The sequence below is a fragment of the Syngnathus floridae genome, chromosome 4 (assembly GCF_059516105.1).
Source record: "Syngnathus floridae isolate MCC-2025c chromosome 4, RoL_Sflo_1.0, whole genome shotgun sequence".
In the NCBI taxonomy this organism is placed as follows: domain Eukaryota; kingdom Metazoa; phylum Chordata; class Actinopteri; order Syngnathiformes; family Syngnathidae; genus Syngnathus; species Syngnathus floridae.
Window position 1 is genome coordinate 9,123,243 of NC_142416.1, and position 24,551 is coordinate 9,147,793.

The 24,551-nt window shown below is 39.6% G+C and overlaps 2 protein-coding genes across 4 annotated transcripts; both read right to left on the minus strand.

The window, feature by feature from the left end:
- Nucleotides 1–176: 176 nt before the first annotated feature.
- On the minus strand, nt 177–11,369 carry trim25 (tripartite motif containing 25). The gene is made up of 9 exons (XM_088373128.1): nt 10,678–11,369; nt 9,137–9,232; nt 7,967–8,200; nt 7,685–7,853; nt 6,107–6,190; nt 5,683–5,769; nt 5,449–5,601; nt 5,297–5,353; nt 177–4,694 (listed from the first exon to the last, which is right to left on the minus strand). Exons 1-9 carry the CDS (start codon nt 11,290–11,292, stop codon nt 4,156–4,158), a joined length of 2,034 nt encoding a protein of 677 aa, XP_088229254.1. The 5' UTR covers nt 11,293–11,369; the 3' UTR covers nt 177–4,155.
- Nucleotides 11,370–11,896: 527 nt separating this feature from the next.
- rasal3 (RAS protein activator like 3) lies at nt 11,897–23,985 on the minus strand. 3 transcript variants are annotated; one of them, XM_088373125.1, is made up of 20 exons: nt 23,829–23,984; nt 23,154–23,743; nt 21,849–21,982; nt 21,692–21,770; nt 19,930–19,985; nt 19,762–19,847; nt 19,435–19,564; nt 19,037–19,135; nt 18,270–18,944; nt 16,893–17,037; nt 16,673–16,817; nt 16,342–16,578; nt 16,027–16,228; nt 14,788–14,879; nt 14,611–14,712; nt 14,170–14,335; nt 13,953–14,060; nt 13,695–13,885; nt 13,437–13,521; nt 11,897–12,822 (listed from the first exon to the last, which is right to left on the minus strand). In XM_088373125.1, exons 2-20 carry the CDS (start codon nt 23,707–23,709, stop codon nt 12,763–12,765), a joined length of 3,348 nt encoding a protein of 1,115 aa, XP_088229251.1. In that variant the 5' UTR covers nt 23,710–23,743; nt 23,829–23,984; the 3' UTR covers nt 11,897–12,762. The 3 variants fall into 3 exon arrangements, with proteins under 3 accessions (XP_088229251.1, XP_088229250.1, XP_088229252.1); XM_088373124.1 differs by having other exon boundaries at nt 16,673–17,037; nt 23,829–23,985; XM_088373126.1 differs by lacking the exons at nt 21,692–21,770; nt 21,849–21,982; nt 23,154–23,743; nt 23,829–23,984 and adding an exon at nt 21,259–21,675 and having other exon boundaries at nt 16,673–17,037.
- Between the last annotated feature and the right edge of the window lie 566 nt (nt 23,986–24,551).

The following is a 24,551-nucleotide window of genomic DNA, read 5'->3' on the forward strand; positions in this document are numbered from 1 at the left end:
TGGGATAGGCTCGAGCATGCCCGCGACCCCCATGGGGACAAGCGGTACAGAAAATGGATGGATGAATACTAGAGCATTTCCGTCTGCAAAGAAACCTTCCTACAAGACATTAGAATGACATTTTGATGACGTATGTGTGCAATGTTCAACTCTTTTAATCATAAACAAAAGACAAATAGCAATCATGAAGCTGTTTATTTGAACCAAATTATGATCAATATACATAGACTGCATAGTAATGACAATGCAAAAGCAAATAACATCAAGCTAGGTAAAAAGAAAAAAAAAACTCTCCATTCAAATAATTGTTACACAACATCAATCAGACTTGATCTCATACACTTGGCGATATAGACAAAAAATAGTGCAAATAATCTGCATTCAGCTGATAATTGCAGAAAATCAACAAATGACAATGCAAGAGTGATTTATTTTGATAGCAGAGCAGAGTTAACAATTACATCACTGAAGGGTGTATTACATTTGACCTCGATAGTGAACGTCACTCAATCAGTAAGCGCACCCTTAATGTCAACTTTGGCAGACGTGCATGGAAATTCACAAGAGTTAGTATTTCAGCAAGTTGTATTCAGTCGTCCTACCCCCTTTTCCATAAGCTCATCTGGAAGCTCTGAACAAGCTTGATATTTATCCTGATCATTTCAATCAGATGTGTTGCAGCAAAGAGACATATAAAGTAGAGAAGACAGTGGTCCTTGAGGACCAAGTTCTGACAATTCAGCTGTAAGTATTGAATGGTGGACTATTGAAGACATACATCATTGCACGTTTTTCAACATCCCCTAAAGAGGTCGTACAATTTTACCAATTTTCTCATTACCAAGGCTCCGAAATTTTTTTTCTTTGCGGAGAAGCTTTGCAAATCAATGACTGTGTTTGACTTCTTATTTTAGCAGCATTTTTTGGAAGCTTAATTTCAAAGAACTGAAGCAAGGATTTCATCAAACAATAAAAATACAACATATTAACAAATTGTTTTTTTAGATCAACTGCCTTATTTTTGTATGTATTGTGCATGGCAGCAAACTGCTCATAAAATCTTTCAATGGAGCAATTCCAAGCAAACATACATTTAAATTAAACTTAGTATTCCTGAATCGGTTGTATGACCTTTCAGCAAAGCTAAATTGATTAACACATTAATATGTGCCCTGCAATTGGCTGGTGACCAGTTCAAGGTGTACCGTGCCCGTCGCCTGCAAACTGGAATAGACTCCAGCATGCATGTGACCCACATGAAGATAAGCAATTCGGATAATGAATGAAAGAATAAATGCATACTAATTCTGCTCAAATGTAATTTGGCGACCATTAATAGTGCCGACCTCAAATGCCAACACCTATCCACTACATTTACATGCAGTCAATATTTGTGTAATGGTCAAAAGTCCGGTTTCTGAAACATTCGGGGAAAAAACATTGGCATGCCTGGATGAACAAAGCTGCTTGCACACTTAAATCCCCAAATTGAAACCACTATCCACATTCACGTCATACAGACATTACTGCCCTTTGTCACCCAACTCGAATAAAGCAGTGGTAAGGTTTCCTTGACAATTTACGGCTACTTGTTTATTACCAGTGAGTCCTACATAGTTTTTTTTTAAATTTATTTCACCGTGTGTGTGTGTATGTGTGTGTGTATTTTTTAAAAAACGTTTCAAAGATTCTGACGATAATTTTGGGGTTATTTTTTCCAATTAGCATGACTTCTTCCTTTTACTTTACTACTTACTGCTATACTTGTCTATGTGTATCTTGTTTGCAGCCATGGAGGTAATCATTACCAACTTCAGACCAACTTCGTGACGTGTTTGATCACACGAGCTAGCCAGACGACGCTTGCTGAAAGTTGCTGGTGCGGCATAAACAGCATGTGACTACCTTGAACTCCGACTACTCGCATGTTAAGTGCCGTGAGCCGATTGAAACATTTTGAGTCAAGGATTCAATCATTAAAACAGCTGAAAATTATGTGATTCTCAGTGTGGACATATGGACTTATACACTTGGATACTTATCTGTATACACGCTGATATTTTTGCCGTAATGACAGAAAATAATGTGACAATGCCACAGAGAAATCAATGTATTTAAGTAACGTTCGCTTGGATGAGGAAGCTGTACTTCCAGGACTACAAAGATTCCTTGTGGATAGGGCAAGACCAACCAATGACTACGTTTACACGCAGGTCAAAATTTCTTAGACATTCTGAATACCCTGTTTAAGTATGTTGTGTATTTTCTGAGAAGGTGCAGATCTGTCCCGACGGCCATCCAGTGGTCGCCAGGCAAGGCTGGGTGTGGGTGGAAAAGGAATTTTCTGACAGACTTTTTTGACATACAGTATTTTTCACACTATAGGGCGCACTGGACTATAAGGCGCACCATCATTGAATTTTTTACTTTAGAAATGTTTTCATAGATAAGGCGCACCGAATTAAAAGGCGCATAAAATAGAAGCTACTGCATTAGACTGGGGTTGACTAGGGTTGCATTATGCATCATCTAGATGGAGCTGTGCTCAAGGGAATGTCAACCCAGTCAATGAGGTAAAGTCCAACTCCCTTTCTGTACGAAAGTGATACGGTTTGGCTTCTTACTTGGTCCAGCAACCCCACTCATTCTAGATGGTCATAAACTTTCTTTAGTTTAGAAGAAAATAAGCGAGTGAATGCGTTGATGCGTAATGCGTCGATTAGCTTGTTAACTTTGGCGCCGGGTTTGAGTATGCGCAGCCAAAGTGGCTGCGGTGAGGGGGTGTGATCACTGTCTACTGCTCACTGTGATTGCCTCCCGGCAGGCTTACCTGTATGGATCAACAAATTCATCAATTGATCCATATAAAGGCGCTCTGCATTATAAGGTGCACTGTGGTTTTTTGAGTGAATTATAAGTGTGCCCTATAGTGCAGAAAATACGGTAGTTTTTTTTCTCCTCATGCTGATGTCATGAAGTCCCCCCATACCTCAGGTCAGCATGTCTGTGCCCTCGCTCTCTCTCTCCAAAAAAGTGGCACATTTCTGCCTTTTTGTCTGGGTGAGTGACACCCCATAGGGGAGGTTTTAAATTCACCCTTAGTCTCTGACCTTCCCCCACTGGTCACAGCATGCGGCATTTACCTGATTCTCCTCTGTGCACTCCCCAGGGCAGACCCAGAACTTCTATTAAAGTTTTTGTAATTACCACCAAGTGTGTCCTCTCTAAATTGCCGCCAGCAAGTCTGTAAAATTCTAGTAACTACGTACTTAGTATTGCAATGACAATATGTGTGTATATAAGAATATACCTCACATGCCTGAATGCACTGTGTTACTATTGTATTTGAATAACTCGATTCAAACGGTGAGGCACAGACATGACACAAATGAACGTCACGTCTGTTTGTTACTTTATACCGCCTATAAAACACAATATATTCACGTCACTCGGGGAGGATGACATACCAGCTCTGCCGAACCCCTGAAGCCGACTTACCGAACCCCAAGGGTTCGATCGAACCCAGGTTAAGAACCACTGGTCTACATACACACTGTACAATTTTTGCCATTGGAACAGAAAATAATATGAAAACGCAGCACAGTCACCAAGTAAGCTTGCTATGGCATACAAGTACTCCCAGTATTACAAGATAAGTTTCCTTGTGGATAAAGCAAAAGCATGTGAGGAACACATGCCATTATGTCAGAGTTAAGAGTTAACTTGATCTTGTTTATATTTGGGTTAGACAAGTGGTAAGCCAGGGTTTTATTTGGGTTTGTAAAACCAGAATAATATTCGGGGATTTTATGAGCGTTTACATGGCCTTTAAAACTCAAATACTGCCAATATTCAGGTTTTAACAAGGCTATTGACAGCATGCAAATGTGATCAATAGGTCTCTTGCACTGCAACCGTTTATTAACTTGCTGTATCGTGGCATTTTCAAAGCAGTTTGATTAATTGACAGCTGATCTGAAACTGCTCTACCAGCAGAAAGTTACTCGGGATGGGTTCATAATTAAATTTTCTTTTTTGAATATATTTCTTTAATATAATCAACAGGACATCAAATAGGAATTTGCTTTGAAAATCAAACAAATCGGAAGTTGGGTTTTGACTCTTATTGGACTGTAGCGAATGTCAATGTGGTCCTCAGGCCAACAATTTACACAGCGTGATAGATGACTCATGGTGAAAAATCCCAAAAGCCGGATACACTGCCTCAGTGAATGAAAAAACAAAAGTGTAGAAGCAATACATCCTATCGGTCACATCGTAAAATGTAGCAGAGCCTGAATCATAATCCAACAACACACCAATACGTTTCGCATGGATATTCATGAGCACAACCTCATTGTTGTCATGCCAAGCTGACAGTTTGTCATTAACCCACTCCACACACCAAGACTGGGCATTGCGGCCAAGCCGACTGGTGGGACCTTCGCGCTTAATGCTCCTGTAAGTCAACCCGATACTAGTGAATTCTTTGTTATTAAGCCGAACTTCCCAGTAGTGGCGCCCTTGAGTGAAACCCTGAGAGGTGAGCACCTGAGTGAAGACGGAGAAGCGCTTGGGGCTGTCACTGAGCAAAGCTGGATATTCTAGGTTTGACACAGATGCTTCTTGCAAGTCCTTGGTTAGCTTGATGCCTTTGTGTGCTGTCTTTGGATCAAAACTGAGTGCAGTGCCATCTGGTAGCACAGAAAATAGACAGATAACATCATTAAAATTACTGTGTTTCTCTGGTTCATCTCAACTCATTTATGGCTAGGTAGTCATGGGTTAGGAATCTTGGGGCTCATCCCAACTGTATTTCTTGCACAAAGTGCAAAGTCACTATGCATTTGAGTGGATGCTTTTTTTCACGTTATTGTGCATTTTATGGCTAATGCAACCTATATATTCCGTAGCAACTTTTAGTTCGAAAAATACAGTACTTGGAAATAAAAGCTTAACAGTTGAGCCCTAGTCTCATATTTATCTTTTAATGTTGGACGGAATATTATCAATCTGCAGCCACACTAAAGACAGTGACCACACAATTCCTATGAAGCAAAGTGTCATTCAAGTGAAACACTGGCTGTCGTACTGGAATCTTTCCCAGCTGACACCTTGAATTGGTCGCCAGCCAATTGAAGGGCCCACACAAAACTATTCGCACCCACTTTCAAACCTACGGCCAGTGGTCAATTTACCTACCTTCCATGTTTTTGGAATGTGGGATAATACGCAAAGAGGAAATACACTAGTAGGAAGAAGCAGGATAAAAATAAGATCACGTTCAAAAACGTACATGTCACAAGAATGTGTCTCTTTTCACCAATGACGTCGGCAGGGCGATCCACCGTTTCTGAAGCAAAAATAAGTCCAAATCGGAAATGCTGAAATAAATCTGACATCCATTTACATGGTTTTACAGGATGTGTTCCATCAGACAAGCCATACCTGTTTTTTCTTTGGGTTCAGAAGGCATGTGAGTCAGCTGGGGTCTGTGTTTTAGTTTCCCACCCGACACCAGGAGGTTTTCCATTGAACGTGACAAATTTTTCATACGTTGCCTACCATCTTCCTGGGGTGGAATGGGCTTATTGTGTTTTTCTAAAGAAAACACATTTTCCACAGAATTAGATCACCTGACTTCTGGATGAATGAGGAAATTAAATTGTAACATTTTCTTACTCTGCCATGTCTTGTCAGCTTTGAAGTCGAATGCCTTGGTGGCTGCGGGATAGCTGCTGATGGGATGTCCTGTCTGGATGTTCGTTTCTGAAAAAGGTACGTCACATTGTTCTTTTGTTCATTTTATCGTTAATTTTCATGTTGTATAGAAAAGCATTCATCCATCCACTTGAAATTTTGGAACTTTCGGGGACAAGCACCATGCTTATAAAAATAATATATAATAAATGTCACATGTTTAGAAAAATCTTTATGAATTGTTATTTTATTCTTGTCGGAGTATCGACTGTCTTTTTTAAAAAGGTGCATAAATGAGAACAACCTCACTAAGTTTTCACCTGGAGAAATTACAAGTGTCCTGGATGATAATGTTCCTATTAAAACTGAATGGTGAAAAATAAATTAAATTGTAACATTTTCTTACTTTGCCGTTTCTTGTCAGCTTTGATATTAACTGACTTGGCGGCTGCGGGACTGCTGATGGGTTGTCCTGTCTGGATATTCGTTTCTGAAAAAAAAAAAGACACATTTCACAGTATTTATATAATCTTTTGTTCATTTTGTCATTAATTATCATGTTGTATAGAAAAGTATTCACCCATCCAATTGAAATGTTGGAACTTTAGGGGACAAGCACCATGCTTGAAAAAAAAAAAATGTAGTAAAAGTCACATTTTTAGAAAAACCTTATTTATTTATATCGAATTATTTTTTGGTTTGGGGAGGATCCACTGTGTCTATTTTAAAAAGGTGCATACTAAATGTGAACATCAGCACTAAGTGTTCACCTGGAAAAATCTCAAGTGTCCTGGATGGATTTGCTCCTATTTAGAGTAAAACAACCATAAGACCAATAATAATAAAAAATAAAATACTTTATTGATCGGGGGGGATAACCTCTGATTTCACTTTGACAGGTGAATACAGCATCACAGTAGTGATGGGGAAAATGAAGCAAGTTGTATTTTTTTTATATAACTCCTTTAGAGAGCGCTCTCTGTTCAACATTTGGCTGAAAGCATTCTGACTTGCCATTTCTTGAACTTTATTTAAACCAGTAGGTGCATCGAGGGGAGTCAAAAATGTAACAACTGGTTCATGAAGCAAATTTGAAGCTTCATTTCCCCATCAGGCAGAATGGTGGCGCTTCCGCCTCACAGTTTGATTCCTGCTCCAGCCTTTCTGTATGGAGTTTGCATGTTCTCCCTGTGCCTGTGTGGGTTTCATTTGGGTACTTTGCTTTCCTCCCACATCCCAAAAACAAGCATGGCAGGCTGATTGAGCACTCCAAATTTTTCCGAGGTGTGAGTGCGAGTGTGGATGGTCATTCGTCTCTGTGTGCCCTGCGATTGGCTGGCAACCAGTTTAGGGCCAGTCCCCCGCCTAGTGCCTGCCGATGGCTGGGATAGGTTCAGCACGCTCACGACCCTTGTGAGAATTAAGCGATCCAGATAAGGGATTGATGTATTTCTCTATCACCTCTACAATGTCTGTAATTTTGAGGTGAAAATTAGTATGGGTTAGTCATTACTGTACACGTTGGTTTTGCAAAAAAGAGATGAATGGTGTTTACAGCTGCCATAAAGAAGGCAGAAGAAAAAAAATGAAGAAGATAACGAAGAAGAAGGCAGTGAAGCTATACAAACACAAATGTTTGTGTTTGGCTTTGATCATTAAAACTCACTGAATTCTTCGGAAATTTTGACACAAATCAACCTTATTCACAATTTACCACTGAAATAGTGACAGGCGTGTGAATGTGATTGAATTCCGAAAACAGCCACACCCCAGTTATGCAGGGTGTGCACACTGGCACAACCAGATATTCTCATTATTTTTACTCGCCCTCTCAAAAATATATTTTTTAATTGGGTTGTACAAGTGGTTTTGAGAAATTCTTTTGTGGTCTCATTTTTCTATATCACAAACACCTGGCATCTGAGCAGGTTTTTATATCAATTGTACATATGGTAGAGCACCCTACTCCAACCAAAAACGTTACCTGTTTTAGCTAATGGCAGTCTGTCACCAACAGGCTGACTCAGGATTTCTTGAATGTGTTTCTTCAGATTACCAGCAAAGTCCTGGGTTGCTGTCAACTTTTTGGAACTCAAGTATATTCGAGGGGCATACGGATCAAATGCTGCAGCTTTGGGCAGATTAAATGAAGCCTGTGAGGAGGGAAACACAACTGTGAAATGGATACTGCTGATCGAACTAACTGATAGATATTAAATAGGTTAAATTGGTGTGCTGAATGTGAAAAAAAACATAATTTTCTTACCTGAAGAAAGGCCATTGTTTGTGCCTGACAAAGTAGACTCTGGATATCCCCTTTAGCCTTGTTCAGGCTATCAATATTTTCAGAAAACTTTTTCATGAGAAGCCTGAGTTTGGTCTGAGAAGACTCCAGCTCTCCGTCCACCACGCTCATCGCGGTGCGCTCCTCATTGGCCAGCATGTTTCGGATCAGTTCATACTGATGAGCCATTGCCGACTTCTTGGTCGTGGCGTTGCCCTAGAATATGAACGCAAAAGGATTCACATCCAATATTTTTTACTGTGCGTCAGTACTTCTTAAGGGAGGTTTTTTTTAACTGGTTTCGTCAAAGAGACCACCATTATAACCAAGAAGCAACTCGGGGACCACTGCTTTGGCGGAATATTATTTTATTTTGCACTGAAGGAGGAAGGACCAATACGGGCTATTTATTTCCAGCTGTATGTCTATTTTGGGAATCCCAGCTACATCTGACATAATTTGAGTGGGTACATACTTTAAATTAGCTGGGAAATAATTCAAGTCTAAATAAGTTTTTTTTTTATATAAATACATAAAGTTACAATTATTTTCCATTTCCAATTTAGTGGCCCACCTGCAATACCGACACGGTCCACTAGAGAACCGCGGGGCACCGGTTGACAATCCCTGTCTTAAGGTGTACCTACAGAGTTTCCACATTGAGGTCTTGATAGGGAAAAAAAACAATATTATAGCATTTGAAGAAAATCAAATGATCTACATTTAGCAGATAAAATTGAATACTAAGCTTGTCATTGCTAAATAACATTTACTACTATCTCTTCATGGCTATCTATGTAAATAAAGCAACATAAACTATTACTAAATATTTAGTAAAGAATTATGTTAGTCTGATACACATGACTTTAATTACATTGCTCGTCAATTTATCTCCCTCAACGCCGACCGAACTTGATCACCTTTCCTTGTTTGCCTTTGGTTGTCGGTGGGCAAAAATAGCCGCTTCTCCTTAGTTGTGACTTTTTGTTTTAGAATCCTTGATACAACAAACTTTAAAAACACTGTTACGTAAATGTGCCAATTTTCGTTTAAATAGGAACTGCGGTTGCGTGTCCCTTTGATGCTCAGAACAATAAAGTTGCGAATTACAGGCAAAATATTTAACTCAGGCATGTCCAGCACCATGCTTACCTTCAGGGTAAGCAGCATGTCTCTCATTTGCAATATGACGGTCTCGTTTTGTTTAATCTTCTTGTTCGTGAAACTCAATTGCTGTATCAGGTTGGACTGCAAAGAGAATAAAAAGGATGCAATCAAGCAATCCAGTTTAGAAGGTCAGTTAAAGCAACAATAATGACATTTATTTGACTTCTGAATGGCACAAGTGTAGATTTGGACAAGCTTTAGTCATTACATTTTTGTGCCGTGAATCTGCACAAGACTGATCTCATTTTGGCATTTTCAACATAAACTGCCTTAACAACATTTAACAAAAGGAAAACAACACCCGTACTTATGACATCAACTATGGGCGTTGCCATAATATTGTTCTGTGGACCACAAACTAATTCATCCATCTATTTTTATACCAATAGCGTCACGGATGAACTGGAGCCGAGCCCAACTGACTGAGTGAAGTACAATGTAGTTTTCACAGTTCGTGTAAGAAGTTAAAGATCAAGCAATCAAGATTACTGAACAAACAGCAATGACGTACAGTACACATTCAATAACCTGCTTCTCTGGATTCCTTCTCTTTTTATCTATCTGCCTTTGCCCACAAAGTGTGGGGATCTGTCAATTCGAGAGCTGTGACCCTTAAATTGCGTTCATTCATTTATTTAAGGTCTTAACCGCTTATCCTCACTACGGTCACAGGACATTATGTTTTATAAACACATTCGAAAATAGCTCATTCTATGTATTATATTATATAGCATGTATTATAAATAGCTCGTCACAGGACATTTTGCGTTATAAACACATTTCAAAATAGATCCTTATCTTTCAGTCAGGAGGTGCATGAATGACTTTGCGAGACAAAAAGACAACCTTTTGACAGTAAAAACAATGACGCTAATTGCTCAAAAGTTGTGAAATATTACTCAAGTGACGTTTAAAGCATTGACAAAAATATAATATCCAGCAGGCCCTGGAGTGGTCACCCATCAATTGCAGCAACATACAGCAATTCATTCATATTCACAACAATGGACAATTTGTGTTCAATGAACATAACATGTATGTTGTCTGAATGTGGGAGGAAGCTGGAGTTCACATTTTAAACCCACAGAGAACATACCATTGCTTTGGGCTCAATTGCTCCAAGAAAATTCTCAAAAGCACTCAGTCAATCAGTTAATCAATTACTGAAGGTGATCTTTTAAAAAGCTAGCTAATTAAATATAATTGATATATGAATGCAGCTTAGTATATAGTATTTTCTGAGGTTGATATACCATACTGTAAAGAAGAGTTAACTTGATAGCATACTTTGATAGTTGCTTTCAACCAATGTACCGTATTGGCCCGAATACAAGACGAGTTTTTTTGCATTGAAATAAAACTGAAAAAGGGGGGGGGGGGGGGGGTCGTCTTACATTCGGGGTCGAGACAAAGTCTATTTTCAAACTTGAGTCTTGAAAAAGAGGGGGTCGTCTTGAATTTGGGGTCGTCTTATATTCGGGCCAACACGGTAATTTTCCCCGTTCTTCTCCATTTTAGATACAGACCTCTTGCTTGGTCCTCTGCTGCTCGGCTGTGATAAAGTCGCAGCTTTTGTGCGCTTGCTGGAGGCAGAGGGTGCACATGAGGCGATCGTGCTTGGTGCAGAAGAGCTCCATGAGCTTGCGGTGCTCCGGACAGATGCGCTCCAGCAGGTCGTCGACGGGCTCGGTCAGCTGGTGTACGTGGAACACCGGGTTTTCGCGGTGCGGCCGCAGGTGCTCGACGCAGTAGGAGGCCATGCAAGTGAGGCACGTCTTCACGGCGTTCGCCTCCATACACGTATCACAGCGTATGGCGGTGGCACTTCTGGCCGCTTGGATCCCCGGCATTTCGGACACGGGCACATCTGGCTCAGTCTCAGTCGACCGCAATTTAAAGGTCTCGACCACTGCGTTGAGGACCGTGTTTTTCTTCAGTTCCGGCTTGATGGGGTAGTTGGTCCGACATTGTGGGCAGCTGTATATACAGCTGTCCTTCCAAGTAACGAGGAGGCACTCCTGGCAGAAGTTGTGGCCGCAGGGGATGGTCACTGGGCAGTCAAAAGGACACAGGCAGATACTGCAGGTCAGCTCGTCACCCAGGCTGAGCAGAGAGCGCTCACAGTTGTCCACGTTAGCCATGGCGACGTTTCAGTGTCAACTGAGGAGAAGCCAACGAAACTTACGTTCCTTTTCTAGCGAAACGAAAGTTAGAGCTCAGTTGACATTTGTCACGTGACTGGCTGTCACCAGTGCCTCTGGTTTCAGAGTGCAGTTCGAGGCGTGGCTCAATGTGAGCTGGACCTAAACCAGTGATTCTTAACCTTGTTAGAGGTGCCGAACCCCGCCAGTTTCATTTGCGCATTCACCGAACCGCTTCAGCACGCCCGGTTTGAAAGATCAACGAATTCATGAAACATTAAGTATTTTTATTGAACAAAACAGATGGCAAAACAAATGTATGCAATGGAAAACTATATTATTATACAGCACTCCCTGAATATTATTGTATGTAATTTTTCTCAGTCATAAACATGTCATTTGGTGTTCAGCAATTGTTGATGTGACTCATTATGTATTTTTTTTGTCATTGTCCAGCATCAATAATTACAGTGCATTTGAAATAAATATTTTCCCTATTCTCAAATTCTTACTATTTTACATAGTTTCCCTACTTTAATGTTCAAGGTCATCTAAGAAATGTAAATATAACAACTATAACGCAAGTAAACATAAAGGCAGTTAATATGGATTGATTTGATTTTTATTAAGGAAAAAAGCTCTTCAAAACCAACTGGTCCTGTGTAGAAAAAATACTTGCCCCACATATCATGAATTTACTGTGAGCTATCACGGCTGAGGAAGGCTAACAGTTAATGTTCACGTTCACTGAGCATGTTCAATCAAGATACTAGAACTTGTCTGACGAAATAAAGTCAACGGAAAGATCTCAAAAAGCTATAATAAAAGGCCACGAACCAAAGAAATTCAAGAACAAATGCGAAATAAAGTAACTGGCTCATATCTCATCTGTCTAAAAAGGTTTACAAAAGCAATTCTCATCGCGAACCACATTTCACACATCTATTATTGTGAATACTATTTCTCAAATGGCCATAACGTTGTGACTGGTCAAAAGTTACTGCTCATACAGATATTACAAATATAAAAAAGTACGTACATACATTATAGAGTGAGTTCTTCACCGTCACAAATTACTGAGCATTTTTGTGTTGGTAAAGGCAGAATTTCAAGGTAAACGTTTTATTGTGTCTATTGTAAGATTGTGTGAGTGAACCAAATATTTTGACTGAGTGTTTGTCGAAATCTTGTACTGACTTTGGTGTGAACTTTATATGAAGTGCTTAACACAAATAAAATCACTGCTCGAAGGGCTATTGATTGCTATTCATTTGTCAGCGTTTCATTTTTTGTAACAGATTCAATTCATCATACTACACACCAATAAAAGTCTGGCAAAGATAAGCTTAGTTTTTATGTGCTCGCTGAGAAATGGGTAAAAAGCATACTTGGGGCTATACTGAAACTGCACACAACTATGGCAAACCCTAAGAAGTAACTCATCCTGAACTGACAATTTGTTCCTTTTCATCAGCTTGTTGATTTATTGAGCTGATGAATATCCTTCATCAAGCCGGCAAACTGCTCCTCCTGTGAGTACATGAAAAAAAAGAAAAGTTAAATCATTTTTTGAAAATCGGCAGCTCACTCATGTTTATAGCTTGAATTTCTGTTGCAAGATTGATGCTGATCCCAATGAACAGATGTTTTCATAGCATACACTGAAACATTAATACTTTTTGATTTCAATGGAATCAAACAATAAAAAAAATATCTCTCTTGGTTTTAAAGATCTACTACAATAAGATCATGATATGGGGTATGCATCTCTCCAAAAAAACACAATTTGATATGGTTCTTCATTCATGAGGTATAATATGAGTCAAGGATGTAACCGTTTTGAAATATAATGATTCCATTCAGTATGATTGTGCAGGACTGGAATTTGATTCAATTTGGTAGAGATGTAGAATTTGCTGTGTTTAGGATTTTGCCGCAAGATGTAAAACCTCCCCAAACTCCAAAGTGTCCAAGGTAATTATATTTTTAAAAAAAAACATCAGCAACGTCAAACCGATTCAATATATAGATCCCAATACACAGGGTGCGATACAATTCAAGAAGGTAATTGAAATGTAATGATTGGATTTGTCAAACTGAAACCGAATTCCTGATTCGAATCAGTTTTTGTCCTTGTGTCGTACCAGTATGTTCATTCGCTCAGCAGCTGCAATTGCGGCATTCAGCTTGCGCTCATCATCCTCCCTCTCCTCCTCGATCACGTCCAACCTATCAAAGAAACAGACAGCCAAGATGTACGAATTGGTTACCTATAATAAAAGCCATTCTCTTTTCAATAGTATTAATAGTACAGGTAAATGCAATTCCAACATGGCCATGAACGTGCTGAGTCTAGAGTAATGATAACAGTTATTGATTAAATAAAACATGCCGTTTTCTACCTGAAGGTGGCGCTAGCAAGCTGCTCCTCCCGCACAGCCAGCAGATTCCGAAGCTCATCCATTTCGGCCTGCAGTATTGCATTCTGATCTTGACTTTGGTTAATGAAGTCCTCCAGTCGCTTTGCCATTTCCAGCTCACGCTCAGTCACCTGGTCTATTCCCAGGCGGAGCTCGGACAGTTCTTGGGCATGCTGGTTCATGATGTGAAAAGATGTTACTGAGAATTCGATTGCCTTTCTGAGGGTAGGTATGACCTACCTTATCTAGTAAGCGGAGTTCCTCCTGCTCAGAGTGCATCTCTCTGGGCTCCCTGTTTTGTACGTCTTTAATCCAAGGTACTGGTGCACATGGTTTGATTGCTTCGCTCTAATGACGAGAAAACTTCATTCCATTTCAGCCCGTATATACTCCATAATGTAATATTTGAAAAAGAAATGGTAGTTGACATAAGTCTGGCTTTTCATTTTACACTCACAGTTTTTGGTGATGATATGAGTGGCTGGTTTGTTTCCAAATCTTGTTCATGCTCCCCTGTGGGTAGGGCTTCAGAACTTGTCTGCCTCTTTAGTCTTTTTTCAGGACGTCTATGAGGTGCACTTTGAGTTCTGGCGACTGGCTTCCTTCTCCTAGCTTTCACATCTCTGAAAAAAAAAAAAATCACACTTGTGTCGATCTTTATACATGTAAGATTTAGAAGTGATAAAGGGGGTTGTCAAATTCACATATATTACCTAGCAAAATAATGTGTATTGGCAGTTATCTGATGGTAACACTTAAGATACTTAATAGTTTTCACTGTTTGCAAGCTAATGAAGATGAGCATAGCTTCACCAGAATGTTGTAAAGCTCTTGTAGCATTATGTAGTTGCTCTTTATAACAATATTGAAATCTAAAGTTGGACAGAAGACCACATACCCATCTCTCTTGGCGTCCTGAGGAAGCTGTTGGAGGGATGATTGATGAGGGCTAAATTTGCTCAAGTGCTTTGGAGGAACATACATTGGCTTGACTTGTTTCCTGGGGAATGTGACAAAGAAGGCACTTTTACTAAAGTATGACAACAACCAAAGACAGATCATGAGGTCAACATACTGGTTAATTGTTATCTGGTGCATCTCAGGGCCCAGTGACTCTGTTATCTGGTTCAGAATCAAAGGCAGAGGGTGCAATTTCTCAATGGTGTCCTAAAGCACATAAAAGCTCTGTTAGTTTGTGTGAAATATGATGATGCTACAAAATCACAAACAGACCAACAATGAGAAGAAAGCAACTGGATAAAGGAGCATAAAGATAACGCACAGTTTTTTTTTTAGCAATTTGAACACTTGTCTGTCACCAAAATCACAATTAAAATACAATAGGTTATAGTCAAACCAAATGAGCGGGATCCTCATTTTTACATCTACAATCCAGTAATTATTTTCTTGATAAAAATTGTAATTTGGAATAAATGCTGTCAACATAATGGTATGGTTCTTTGTTGGATTGCCCATTGTACAATCAGAGTCAGCACCCTTCTGTTACAATGGCAAATTCTTATGAAGACTAAGTTAACTTTGTAGGTATGGGACAACCGTTTGAAAATTAAAGGAGATAGTAAAATATTCTTCATAAACAATAATTTGGTTGTGCCCAGTGTTTCCACAAGGGATTCAGGGCCCCGGTAAAAAATAAATAAATAAATAAATAAATAAATAAATAAATAAATAAATCTCACTTTGGGCCCCACACCAATGATGCAAGTGAAAAATATTCTTCTCAAGGGTTCCTGTGAGTTATTGTCATTTCGAATTGTTATATACATACATAACTCCCAACCCAACCCGGTTATGATTATGGCTCGACTGTTAAAGGGCATTTATAACACACCAGTCATTATGTGAGGCCACCCCACCCAGCCAACGTGCACTTTGTTACCAGGCAGGGTAATAACACTAAAATACTTTGTATCTACAGGCCTTCAACACACTACTGTGCAATTGGCTGGACTTCATCTTTTCACGCTTGCATTCATGTACCATAGTATTTCTAGATGTATTTATTATTTACATTCCTTTACCTTATGTTTAGTACACTGTGAGCACTATTTTGAAAGACGGTGTAAAAACAGGCGGATCTTTATTTTCTAGATGGGTCAAGTGTAGTTTATCTTACTTGGGAATTTTGGAGACATACATTTTTTGTTGCATGAGCAAGATCACCGGGATATTTGGTGACAGAAAGTAGAGTGGACTTTAGACCAGGCATAAGGTGACGCAGGTAACCTGAATTTAGTGGATTTGTTCGATACATATGATATTCTGCTCTAAAAGGGAAATGATTCCTTTGTACCTGATCCCTCAGACAGATGATATCAACCAACAGACCATGTAGCACGGCCAGTCGCAGAGGTAGATCCACATAGCCATCAAAAGAACTCATTGGTATTTCAGCATATGGATTGGATACTGTTTGGAGAAAGCCCCTCATTCTGTCCCAATGCTGCTCTAAGAATTCATTCATAAAAAGCATGTACTCCTCCTTGTCTCCAAACCTGGAGTAAGACAATTGAGATGTTTGTTAAAAAAAAAAAAAGTCATTCCTAAATATATTTCTAAATGTTTAAAAAAATGATGTATAATTAGAGTGGCAAATAAAGATGCTCACAGAGTGAAGTTTGCCAAGTTCTGGATGACTTTAGCAGTTAGGGTTAGTGCACGCAGGGTTTTTGGTTCTGGGTATGGTTGTGTCAAACCAAAAAGAGATGGACTCAGGACAGCAGGACACAAGAAGCGAAGGAAGAGGGAAGCAGAGATGAGACGTTGACCAATCTCTGGTCTTCCTTGGTCTTCACACAACACTGTCCAACTTGAGAAAATCTTGTTCAGCTCCTCAGGAAAGTGTCTAAAGGCATTAGAATTTTTTTTTTTTTTTAAAGTTGAAAATTATTATCAAGATCCAAAGTTTGTTTTTTTCCCTGTGAACTTCATTATCTTACCCATGGAGGTCAATAATTTTCCGCACCACTTCGTCACACACTTCCCTCAAATTCCTCTGGTTGTTTGATAGTTCAGAGGCATGACATTTGCGGGGGTCAACTTCACAGTTGTCCCCCATTACATAGAGACGTATGATGAAGTCCCCTGAAACCAATGAGAAAGAGAGCACTATGAAAGTATTTGTAATTACGGGAAACCAGTTTAATCGAACATATTTACCTAGTGTGTCAATGAGGTATTTTTGTCCAACCAGCTTCATATATTCATCTATGGCTTTCGTGGCAATTGTGTTCTCTCTGAAGATAAGGGCCTCCTTCTCTCCAAAACGTTCAGTCTCAGCGGTTCCCAAATCAACGAGAAACTCCTGAAACATATTGTATAGTATTTTAGTTTATTATGTGAATTAAATTAGTTTGAGAATTGATGTTCTCTATTTTCCCTCTTCGTGATATCATCAGCAAATTTGAAGGTAGTTTGTACCAATTGTATGCGGATGACCACCAAACTTACTTAAACCATCATATAGAGCTGGAGTGGAACATCTGGCATACAGGGCAGATGTCTGGTAGGCTGGCGTCATTTAGGTGCATTTTAAATTTTCCTCCAGTTTACCGGAAAGAGCCTGGCTCACAATTTATAGGGAGCAGCCCATTTAAATAAAGACAGTAAACTGAACTCATCAAAATCAGTGAAGGAGCTTTGAAGGGGTCAGGATTGATGTCTGAGTACAAATTTTAAAATAATCTGTCTATAGAAAATAATGTTTGATTCTTGCTCCACTGCAGTTAAAAGTTGTATGAGTGAGAGAGCGGGTTGTTATGCTAAGCGAATGAGAGCTAATTGCTTCAAAGTGGACTGTGGACTCAGCCCTCAGCTGAGTTTTTTCCATTCTATAAATTTTCTAACTACTAAGTTCAGAGTCCCGAAATTATTGCTTTTTCTCAAATTCTTCACACCACTGAAAGGAAGATCGCAGCAATTGCTTAAAACTCATTTCAGTAAAATATGGTGAAAATGGAAAGTTGTGGATTAATTGCAGCATTGAGCTAAGAACAGTCTCCACTGTATACGTTTTTTAAAAAAATGTTCATATTTGTTATGTAGGCATTCAAGTAGGTCTTTATTGTTTTGATTCTTTTTATTCCCTTGGATTTCTGTTTAATAATGTGTATATGATTGTGTATTTTAACAATGTAAAGCCCTTTTTTGGGAGTCCTCTCCGAATTAGGTTGCACTAATTGACTTGAAAAAGTCAAGTTACATAAAGGAACCCAAAGTTAGAATCTCAACAATATCTTGGGTGGATCAAGCCTCTAAATAAGTACAAATCTTTTGTGATTAGACCATGATCATGCAAAAAACTGGAGCAAGCTGTATTACGCTTGACCTCAGCAAAATGCAAAAATAATTAGTTGTGTGTATTCTTTGCTTTTTCGATGCCCTTCTAAAAATATTTTATCATGCTGGAACAGATTTCTTCAGTTTTCATTAAAAGAAAATCTAAAAGTAAAAAATCAGGTTGGCTAACTAGAGTCTCCCAATTGTTTGTGATTGACCTTAGATGTTTGAGTGTTTACATGCGTTCTACTCTTTTACCTTTGCTTTGCCGATACTCTGCAGCACATGCACAAGCGCCCCGGCCAGCTCCTCCTTTTCTTTCACATTCAGAAGTGGCTCCAAGCTTTTGCACATGTCGACATAATTCACAGTCACATACTCGGCAAACTCCTTGTATTTCTCCATAGGAAGAACGTGTAGATTCTGGAAACGGGCCTTGATGCGAAGAGAAGCCTGTGACCCCAGATGCTCTTTGGCGGACCCCGTACTCGACAGCTTGTAAGGAATGATAGGGTACCACTTTTCCTGATAGGTCCTCCCTCGGATATCAGCTAAGTGTATATTGACACTCCCCAGTGGATGCAGGCTGACTTCATCTCGAGAATGGCGCTTTTTCTTGGGATCTTCCTCGCGGAAGAGGTGCAAGGTGATTTGTGAGATGCAGGGAAGATTGTCAAGTTCAAAGAACTCTCCCCAGAATAACTGACATCCCCCTGCAACACCTCCACTACCACCCAGACTTCCTGAAGAACCAGTAGAGATTTCTGCAGCCAGGTTGGAACGACTGGGCACTTTTCCTATAGGGCGAGAGGTGGTACGGGCAAAGAGAGTCCCATCCAAATGTACTTCACAGTAATAGCGGCGTTTGGGAGGCAAATCCTTTGCTTCTTTCACCCACAGATTTAGGGAGTTCTCTGTCCGCTCAATGTTATCCTGTGAACAGTTTAATAGTAAACACTTTTTTAATTACATTTTCTCCGATGATCAGGATATTAAATTGTATTCCTTTGGATCAAATTGATCACCTTATTAGGCTGGGCAGCCCTTCTCAGGTCTTCAATCCAACGATCACGCTCTGCAGCTGAGGAGCAGCCAAAGCAGTGTGTGTTCTCAGAGTTTATGACCTGTAAGTGCAAGTATAGACGGAAAGTAACAGTATTGTGATTTCTTTTAAATTTGAAGCTCATTTTAAGATTAGTCAGTAAACTCAATACAGATGTGATAACACACTTTTATGTTTTTTCACGTGACAGATCTGACAGCACACACAGTTTGCCTACCTCAAGACAATGTGCCCTGAACCATTTAAAATTGGTGCTTTAAGGTAAAACTACTCATTGTTGCGTTTTAAACAAAAGAGAGACCCGTCCAACAAATATTTTACAGTCAAAGTGAAGAATGCATGGGTTGGAGAGGACTGTACCTCAAAACAGTACTTCTCCCCTAAAATGGAGCTGTGGACTGGCCTGACCACAGTACTGGCATCTGCACTCAGATCCAGACTTCCTACAGGGCTCACTGGAATTGATACAGACTCCTTGGATCCATAGTGCCTTTAAATAATTACAATACAAGTTGTCACAATGGAGTCCATCAAATTTTATATAAAAAAATGTAAAACAACATGCAGGAACACGTTCATAAGCTAGAGCGGCACAGATTTACTGTATGGCACAGTTTAATTTCCAGGAGAGCCACAATTACATAAACTCTATTTATTTGTATTTAATGGATTTAAGCTACTATCTACCTGCTTCCTTTGTTTAGTCCCACGTGGTTCAGTTGAGTGTTGCTGTTTCTCTTGGCCTTGTTCTCAAAACGTCGCTTAATCAGTGCCTTCAGGGCGAAATATAACATTTAAAATGCATTTGAAATATGTTGCCAATCGATCATTATGCGTGATGTGTCTTGCACTCACCCGCACACCACCATCTTCTTTCTTTGGTCGAGAGCTCACGGGGTCAGGACTACATTCTAAAATGAACACATATAGAATATAACACACCAATGACTTAATTTAGTTATTGAGTTACTTTTTTTAAAGTAAGTGCTTGTTTGAAAGCTCTTTCAAATTTTCATGATCACTCCCTCTGTAAATTTCCACCATGACTCATGTGTTCATTTTCACTAGAGTAAGTTTGGCATTTCAAACATGTGACAGTACAAGATGTGGTTTTCAGCAGAGGCGGAAAAAGTACAGGTACTTGTTAAAAAAAATGGCACAAAGTAGAGAGCGATTCATATTGATTGATTCATAATCATTTTTGTTTAAAGTAAAAACGTACACACTAAAATGTACTTGAAAGGGGAAATTTTTTTATAATATGTTCAAATGCCCCCACGAGTCTGAACGTGGCATTCTGATTGATATTGCATTTGTGGAATATGAGTCAAGGACTACAATTCTGCTGGTTTTATCTGTCTCAGGTGTCGGCCATTTTGTCACTTGTCGACTGAAAATGACATTACAGTTACCAGGTCACAACTGACCACAACTCACCAGTTTTCTGAAGCTGAGCTGTGATTAGATGTGACCTGAGACCTGGCAACTGTTATGTCATTTTTAGTCAACAGCAAATGACAAAATGGCCGTCCGCTGAGATGGATAAAATACTCCAAATATTTTGCCTGTTTAATATATATTCCACAAATGAAACATGAATCAGAGCAATGTGTTTTGACTTGTTGGCCTGTACAGAACATATTATTACAAAGAGAAGAAAACAAAACCTCAAAAGCTAGCACTGGCTTAGGCTGTAAGTCCATTGAAACCGAATATTGTATAGGTAGCTTTCTTAATATTGTGAACCGACAAAAACTAAATATTCTAAAAAATATATATATTAATAATTCTGCCATATGTATTTTTTGCCTTATAAATCTCCAATCAATAAACCAATCATTCAAAATCTCAACTGCAGTTTACTGTAACTCTATTCACATCTTTTTGATTTGGTGGTGTTATCTTTTTTTCCATCCATCCATCCATCCATCCATCCATCCATCCATCCATCCATCCATCCATCCATCCATCCATCCATCCATCCATCCATCCATCCATCCATCCATCCATCCATCCAAAAAAAAAAAGCAACACACCTAATTTGACCATGCAAGGCACAAAAAGTACCAACACTGGTATCTGTTTTTATATGTAGGGAGTAAAGGTAAAAAGTCAAGTAATGTACAAGTAGCTGAAAAATCTTCAAATTGCTGCTCATACTACACTCTCGATCTTACCACTTACCCAATGCCCCACCACATACAATCCATCGTCTGAATCCCATCATTTAGTACAAATGGTCATCAATCTGTCCCCATGTAAAAATGCCTCCTCTCTGTGGGAGTCCAATGTTGACACAACCCGTCACCTCACACCAACCAGCAAAAAGCAATGCTAACTCTATGTACTCTCTAAACTTGAATGAAAAGTGGACTACTGTATGCTCTCTGCCTTCCCTGGCCCACAAGAATAACTGCTGATACTATCTTACAGAGGGGGGGAAAGAGGAAGCAATTTGACGTTCATACTCGTATAAACATTTGGCTATTTCCTCTGTGGCTGTCTGCGGGAATAAAACGTCTCCTTGAGCTGATATCAAAATGGTAGCGCTTCAGTTTTTGAGGAAATTGAGTATGAAATTGTCCCCCAATGTGAAATAAAAGCATTATTTCTTGACCTGAATCAATATCCACAAGATTCTGCATACTGAGGTTGGACAGGCAGCTGTTAACACGGGTCCGGGTCCACATTGTCGGCTGGGGACAGAAGCAAAAGCCTGAATGATATTTTGCAACTGAAAACAAGATTGAGTGGCTGTGTGAATGTTATAGTACTTCTTCCTCGGTGCAGATGAGAATCTGTCCATCTTGAAGAACACAGTTGCTAATGTTCCACAAGGTAACTTCGCGGGGTTGCGCCCACTGGTTTTTCTGGAGTTCTGTGGACACAGCTTCATGCTCACCTTCACCTAAACAGTCAGTAGACAAGCAAGCACACGGTGAAGCAAAATGCCTTGATGCAACTATAAATTCTTCCTTTACTCAGATTATAAAACATATGCATGCCCCCCCCCCCCAACCCCCCCCCCCCCCCCCCCCCCACACACACACACGCACAGACATAACAATTAGAGCTTTTCCAAACCAGCAAGAACTAGATTATAATTGCATGCATATGCTGGCCTCTGTTTGTTTTGTGTTTGGGTTTTGAACCCATCTCGCCATCACACTTAGCCACTCCCATTTGAAAAGTGGAAAGTGATGTTATCTACACATTGAACAACTCACTTCCTGTGAGTTTTCCTCAATGTCCATTTCCTCCGAATTATGCGTGAGGTTTGAAGCACATCAAATGCATTGAAATGTGATATCTTCTTTCGTATTGTTATTTTGTGTTTGTAAAGCACTTGGTTACGACAAAAGCCATCGTGAAAGCGCAATATAAATAAAATGCATTGTACATTATGGCCAAATGAAATCATTTTGACAATCAATATGAATTTGGCTCAATCTGTTTTCTTGATATGACAGAAATAATACATGAAAATGTTCTTCTGTGCAAACATTTCACCTCTTTTCTTTACATTCATGGCAAACCTCAAAGTTTTGTCTACCGTATTTATATATGGACCAGTATTGAGCCACTACAGCAGGCGTGTCCAAAGTCCGGCCCGCGAAGCAAATGTTTATATCTTATATATGGACAAAGTTTTAAAATGGGCCATTCATTGAAGGTGCGCCTTATAATCCGGTGCGCCTTATATATGGACAAAGTTTTAAAATGGGCCATTCATTGAAGGTGCGCCTCACAATACGGTGCGCTTTAGAGTGCGGAAAATACGGTACTTTCTTGTATCAAGAATCAACTAAAGCCCCAAATTTTATCTTTCATATTAGACTTGACTGTTGATTTTTTCTGCAGTGTTTGTGTGTGTGTGTGTGTGTGAGTGTGTGTGTGTATACATTTCCAGTTATCAAATTGTACATGTGAACGTGGCTATGCTGAATTTTCTGATGTTTTACATAATTGACAGTAACAGTATCAGTCTCTGTATCTATTTTACATAAGATTCACTTGAACCAAACGTCACATCATCATTTTTGAAAGTACGGATGACTACGTACAATCAAACATCTCACCTTGTAACAATATAGGGGCGCTGTTCCGACTTTGCAGTCTGGGCCTTTTGAGCTTCTGAGACACAGACCTCCAGCACTTTTTAAATCGGGCCCCTCCTCCCCCTTGCTCAGGCTCCAAAGTGGCTTCTGCAACAGAGGGTTTTGGGGGCTCTCCGTGTGGTGCACTGTCAGAGCTAGAGGATTGGGTCAGTGTGGCAAAAAATGACACAGGAGGCAAAGAAAGGGCTCTTTGGAAGGGATTCTTTCCTGTAGAATTCATCTTAGTTGCTTTGTCTTCCTCACTCAGGGCCTTGCGCCACAATTGCATCTTGTTCCATTTGTTGCCCTTTTGAGTCCTTTCAGTTGGAGATGCTGCAGAGGAGGCTCCGTCTTCACTCACCTCATGAAGAAATTCCTTTGAGGCTGTTTTCCATTTGTATGTTTTTAGAGGGTCAGTGGACTCAGCTGCTTGTCCCTCGAGATGATCTGCAGGGGGATTCCTCTTCTTCGCTGCTGATCCTTGTTCTGTTTGAGGTGGATGTGCTGCAGACTCCACTTCTTGTTGCTCAGTGCCCATTTTAATGATCAGGTTGTTGTTGACATTTGTATCTCTTTTTTAGGGGTTCATTAAACAAAATAAATATTGAAAACTGTGCACAGTTAATTTGATAAAAAGCTATTTCGTATCTTACTTACCTTTAGCTTGGACGTACTCGTGAATAATGAGTGAGATGAAGACCCGCTAGCTCTCTTCGCATCATTTCATCATTTCCTGTTTCCAGTTGACACAACATGAAACCCTCCTGAAGGCCTGTCTGTGGTCGCTTTGGTGCTGTACCCAACTACTTACTTCCTCACTCTTTTTGCCAAATAGGCATTCATTTCAAAACCTGTTTTGTGTTTTATCCTCTTTAGATGGTTTTTTTTGTATTATGTGATTATTTAAAATAGATTGTATGATGTGTTTGTGTCAGTATCTTCTCACCTCAAAACGAAGCTCGTTAACTTGTCGGGCATTGACTATTTTTTGTCTCACATTATCTGTGAGTTAAATTGACTGAGCATAAATGAATAATACACAAATTGAACAATATCTTACCATCCTACATAACCTCTCAATCAAGTGTCGTGTTAATATTAAAAAAAGATTGTACAGCTTGAATTCAAAGCACATACCACTGATTCTCGATATTTTTTGATTATTTCTTAATAATACTGCATATGAGCATTATGGCAACGCACAAGGGTGGCAACTGATCTGCTTGGGGTGTACATTGACTGTTGAGATAAGTTTCCTGTCAAGTGAAGCAGCATTTCCTGCGCCTTGGTTTGACAGACACTGAAAACCGCTTCCTGTGTTCATACTCCTCTATGTACTGCCACGTTTCATAAGAATGCAGATCAATTTGTTTTTGATAT

Coding starts and splice junctions, on each gene's coding strand:
- trim25 (XM_088373128.1), bottom strand. CDS start 11,292: ATGGCTAACGTGGACAACTGTGAGCGCTCTCTGCTCAGCCTGGGTGAC. Junction 9,233..10,677: donor AGCAGAGGACCAAGCAAGAG/GTCTGTATCTAA, acceptor TTCTCTTTGCAG/TCCAACCTGATACAGCAATT. Junction 5,770..6,106: donor AGCTGACAAGAAACGGCAAA/GTAAGAAAATGT, acceptor TACCTTTTTCAG/AAACGAACATCCAGACAGGA.
- rasal3 (XM_088373124.1), bottom strand. CDS start 23,709: ATGGGCACTGAGCAACAAGAAGTGGAGTCTGCAGCACATCCACCTCAA. Junction 19,565..19,761: donor GGACTAAACAAAGGAAGCAG/GTAGATAGTAGC, acceptor AATTATTTAAAG/GCACTATGGATCCAAGGAGT. Junction 19,136..19,434: donor GGGAGAAGTACTGTTTTGAG/GTACAGTCCTCT, acceptor TTGCACTTACAG/GTCATAAACTCTGAGAACAC.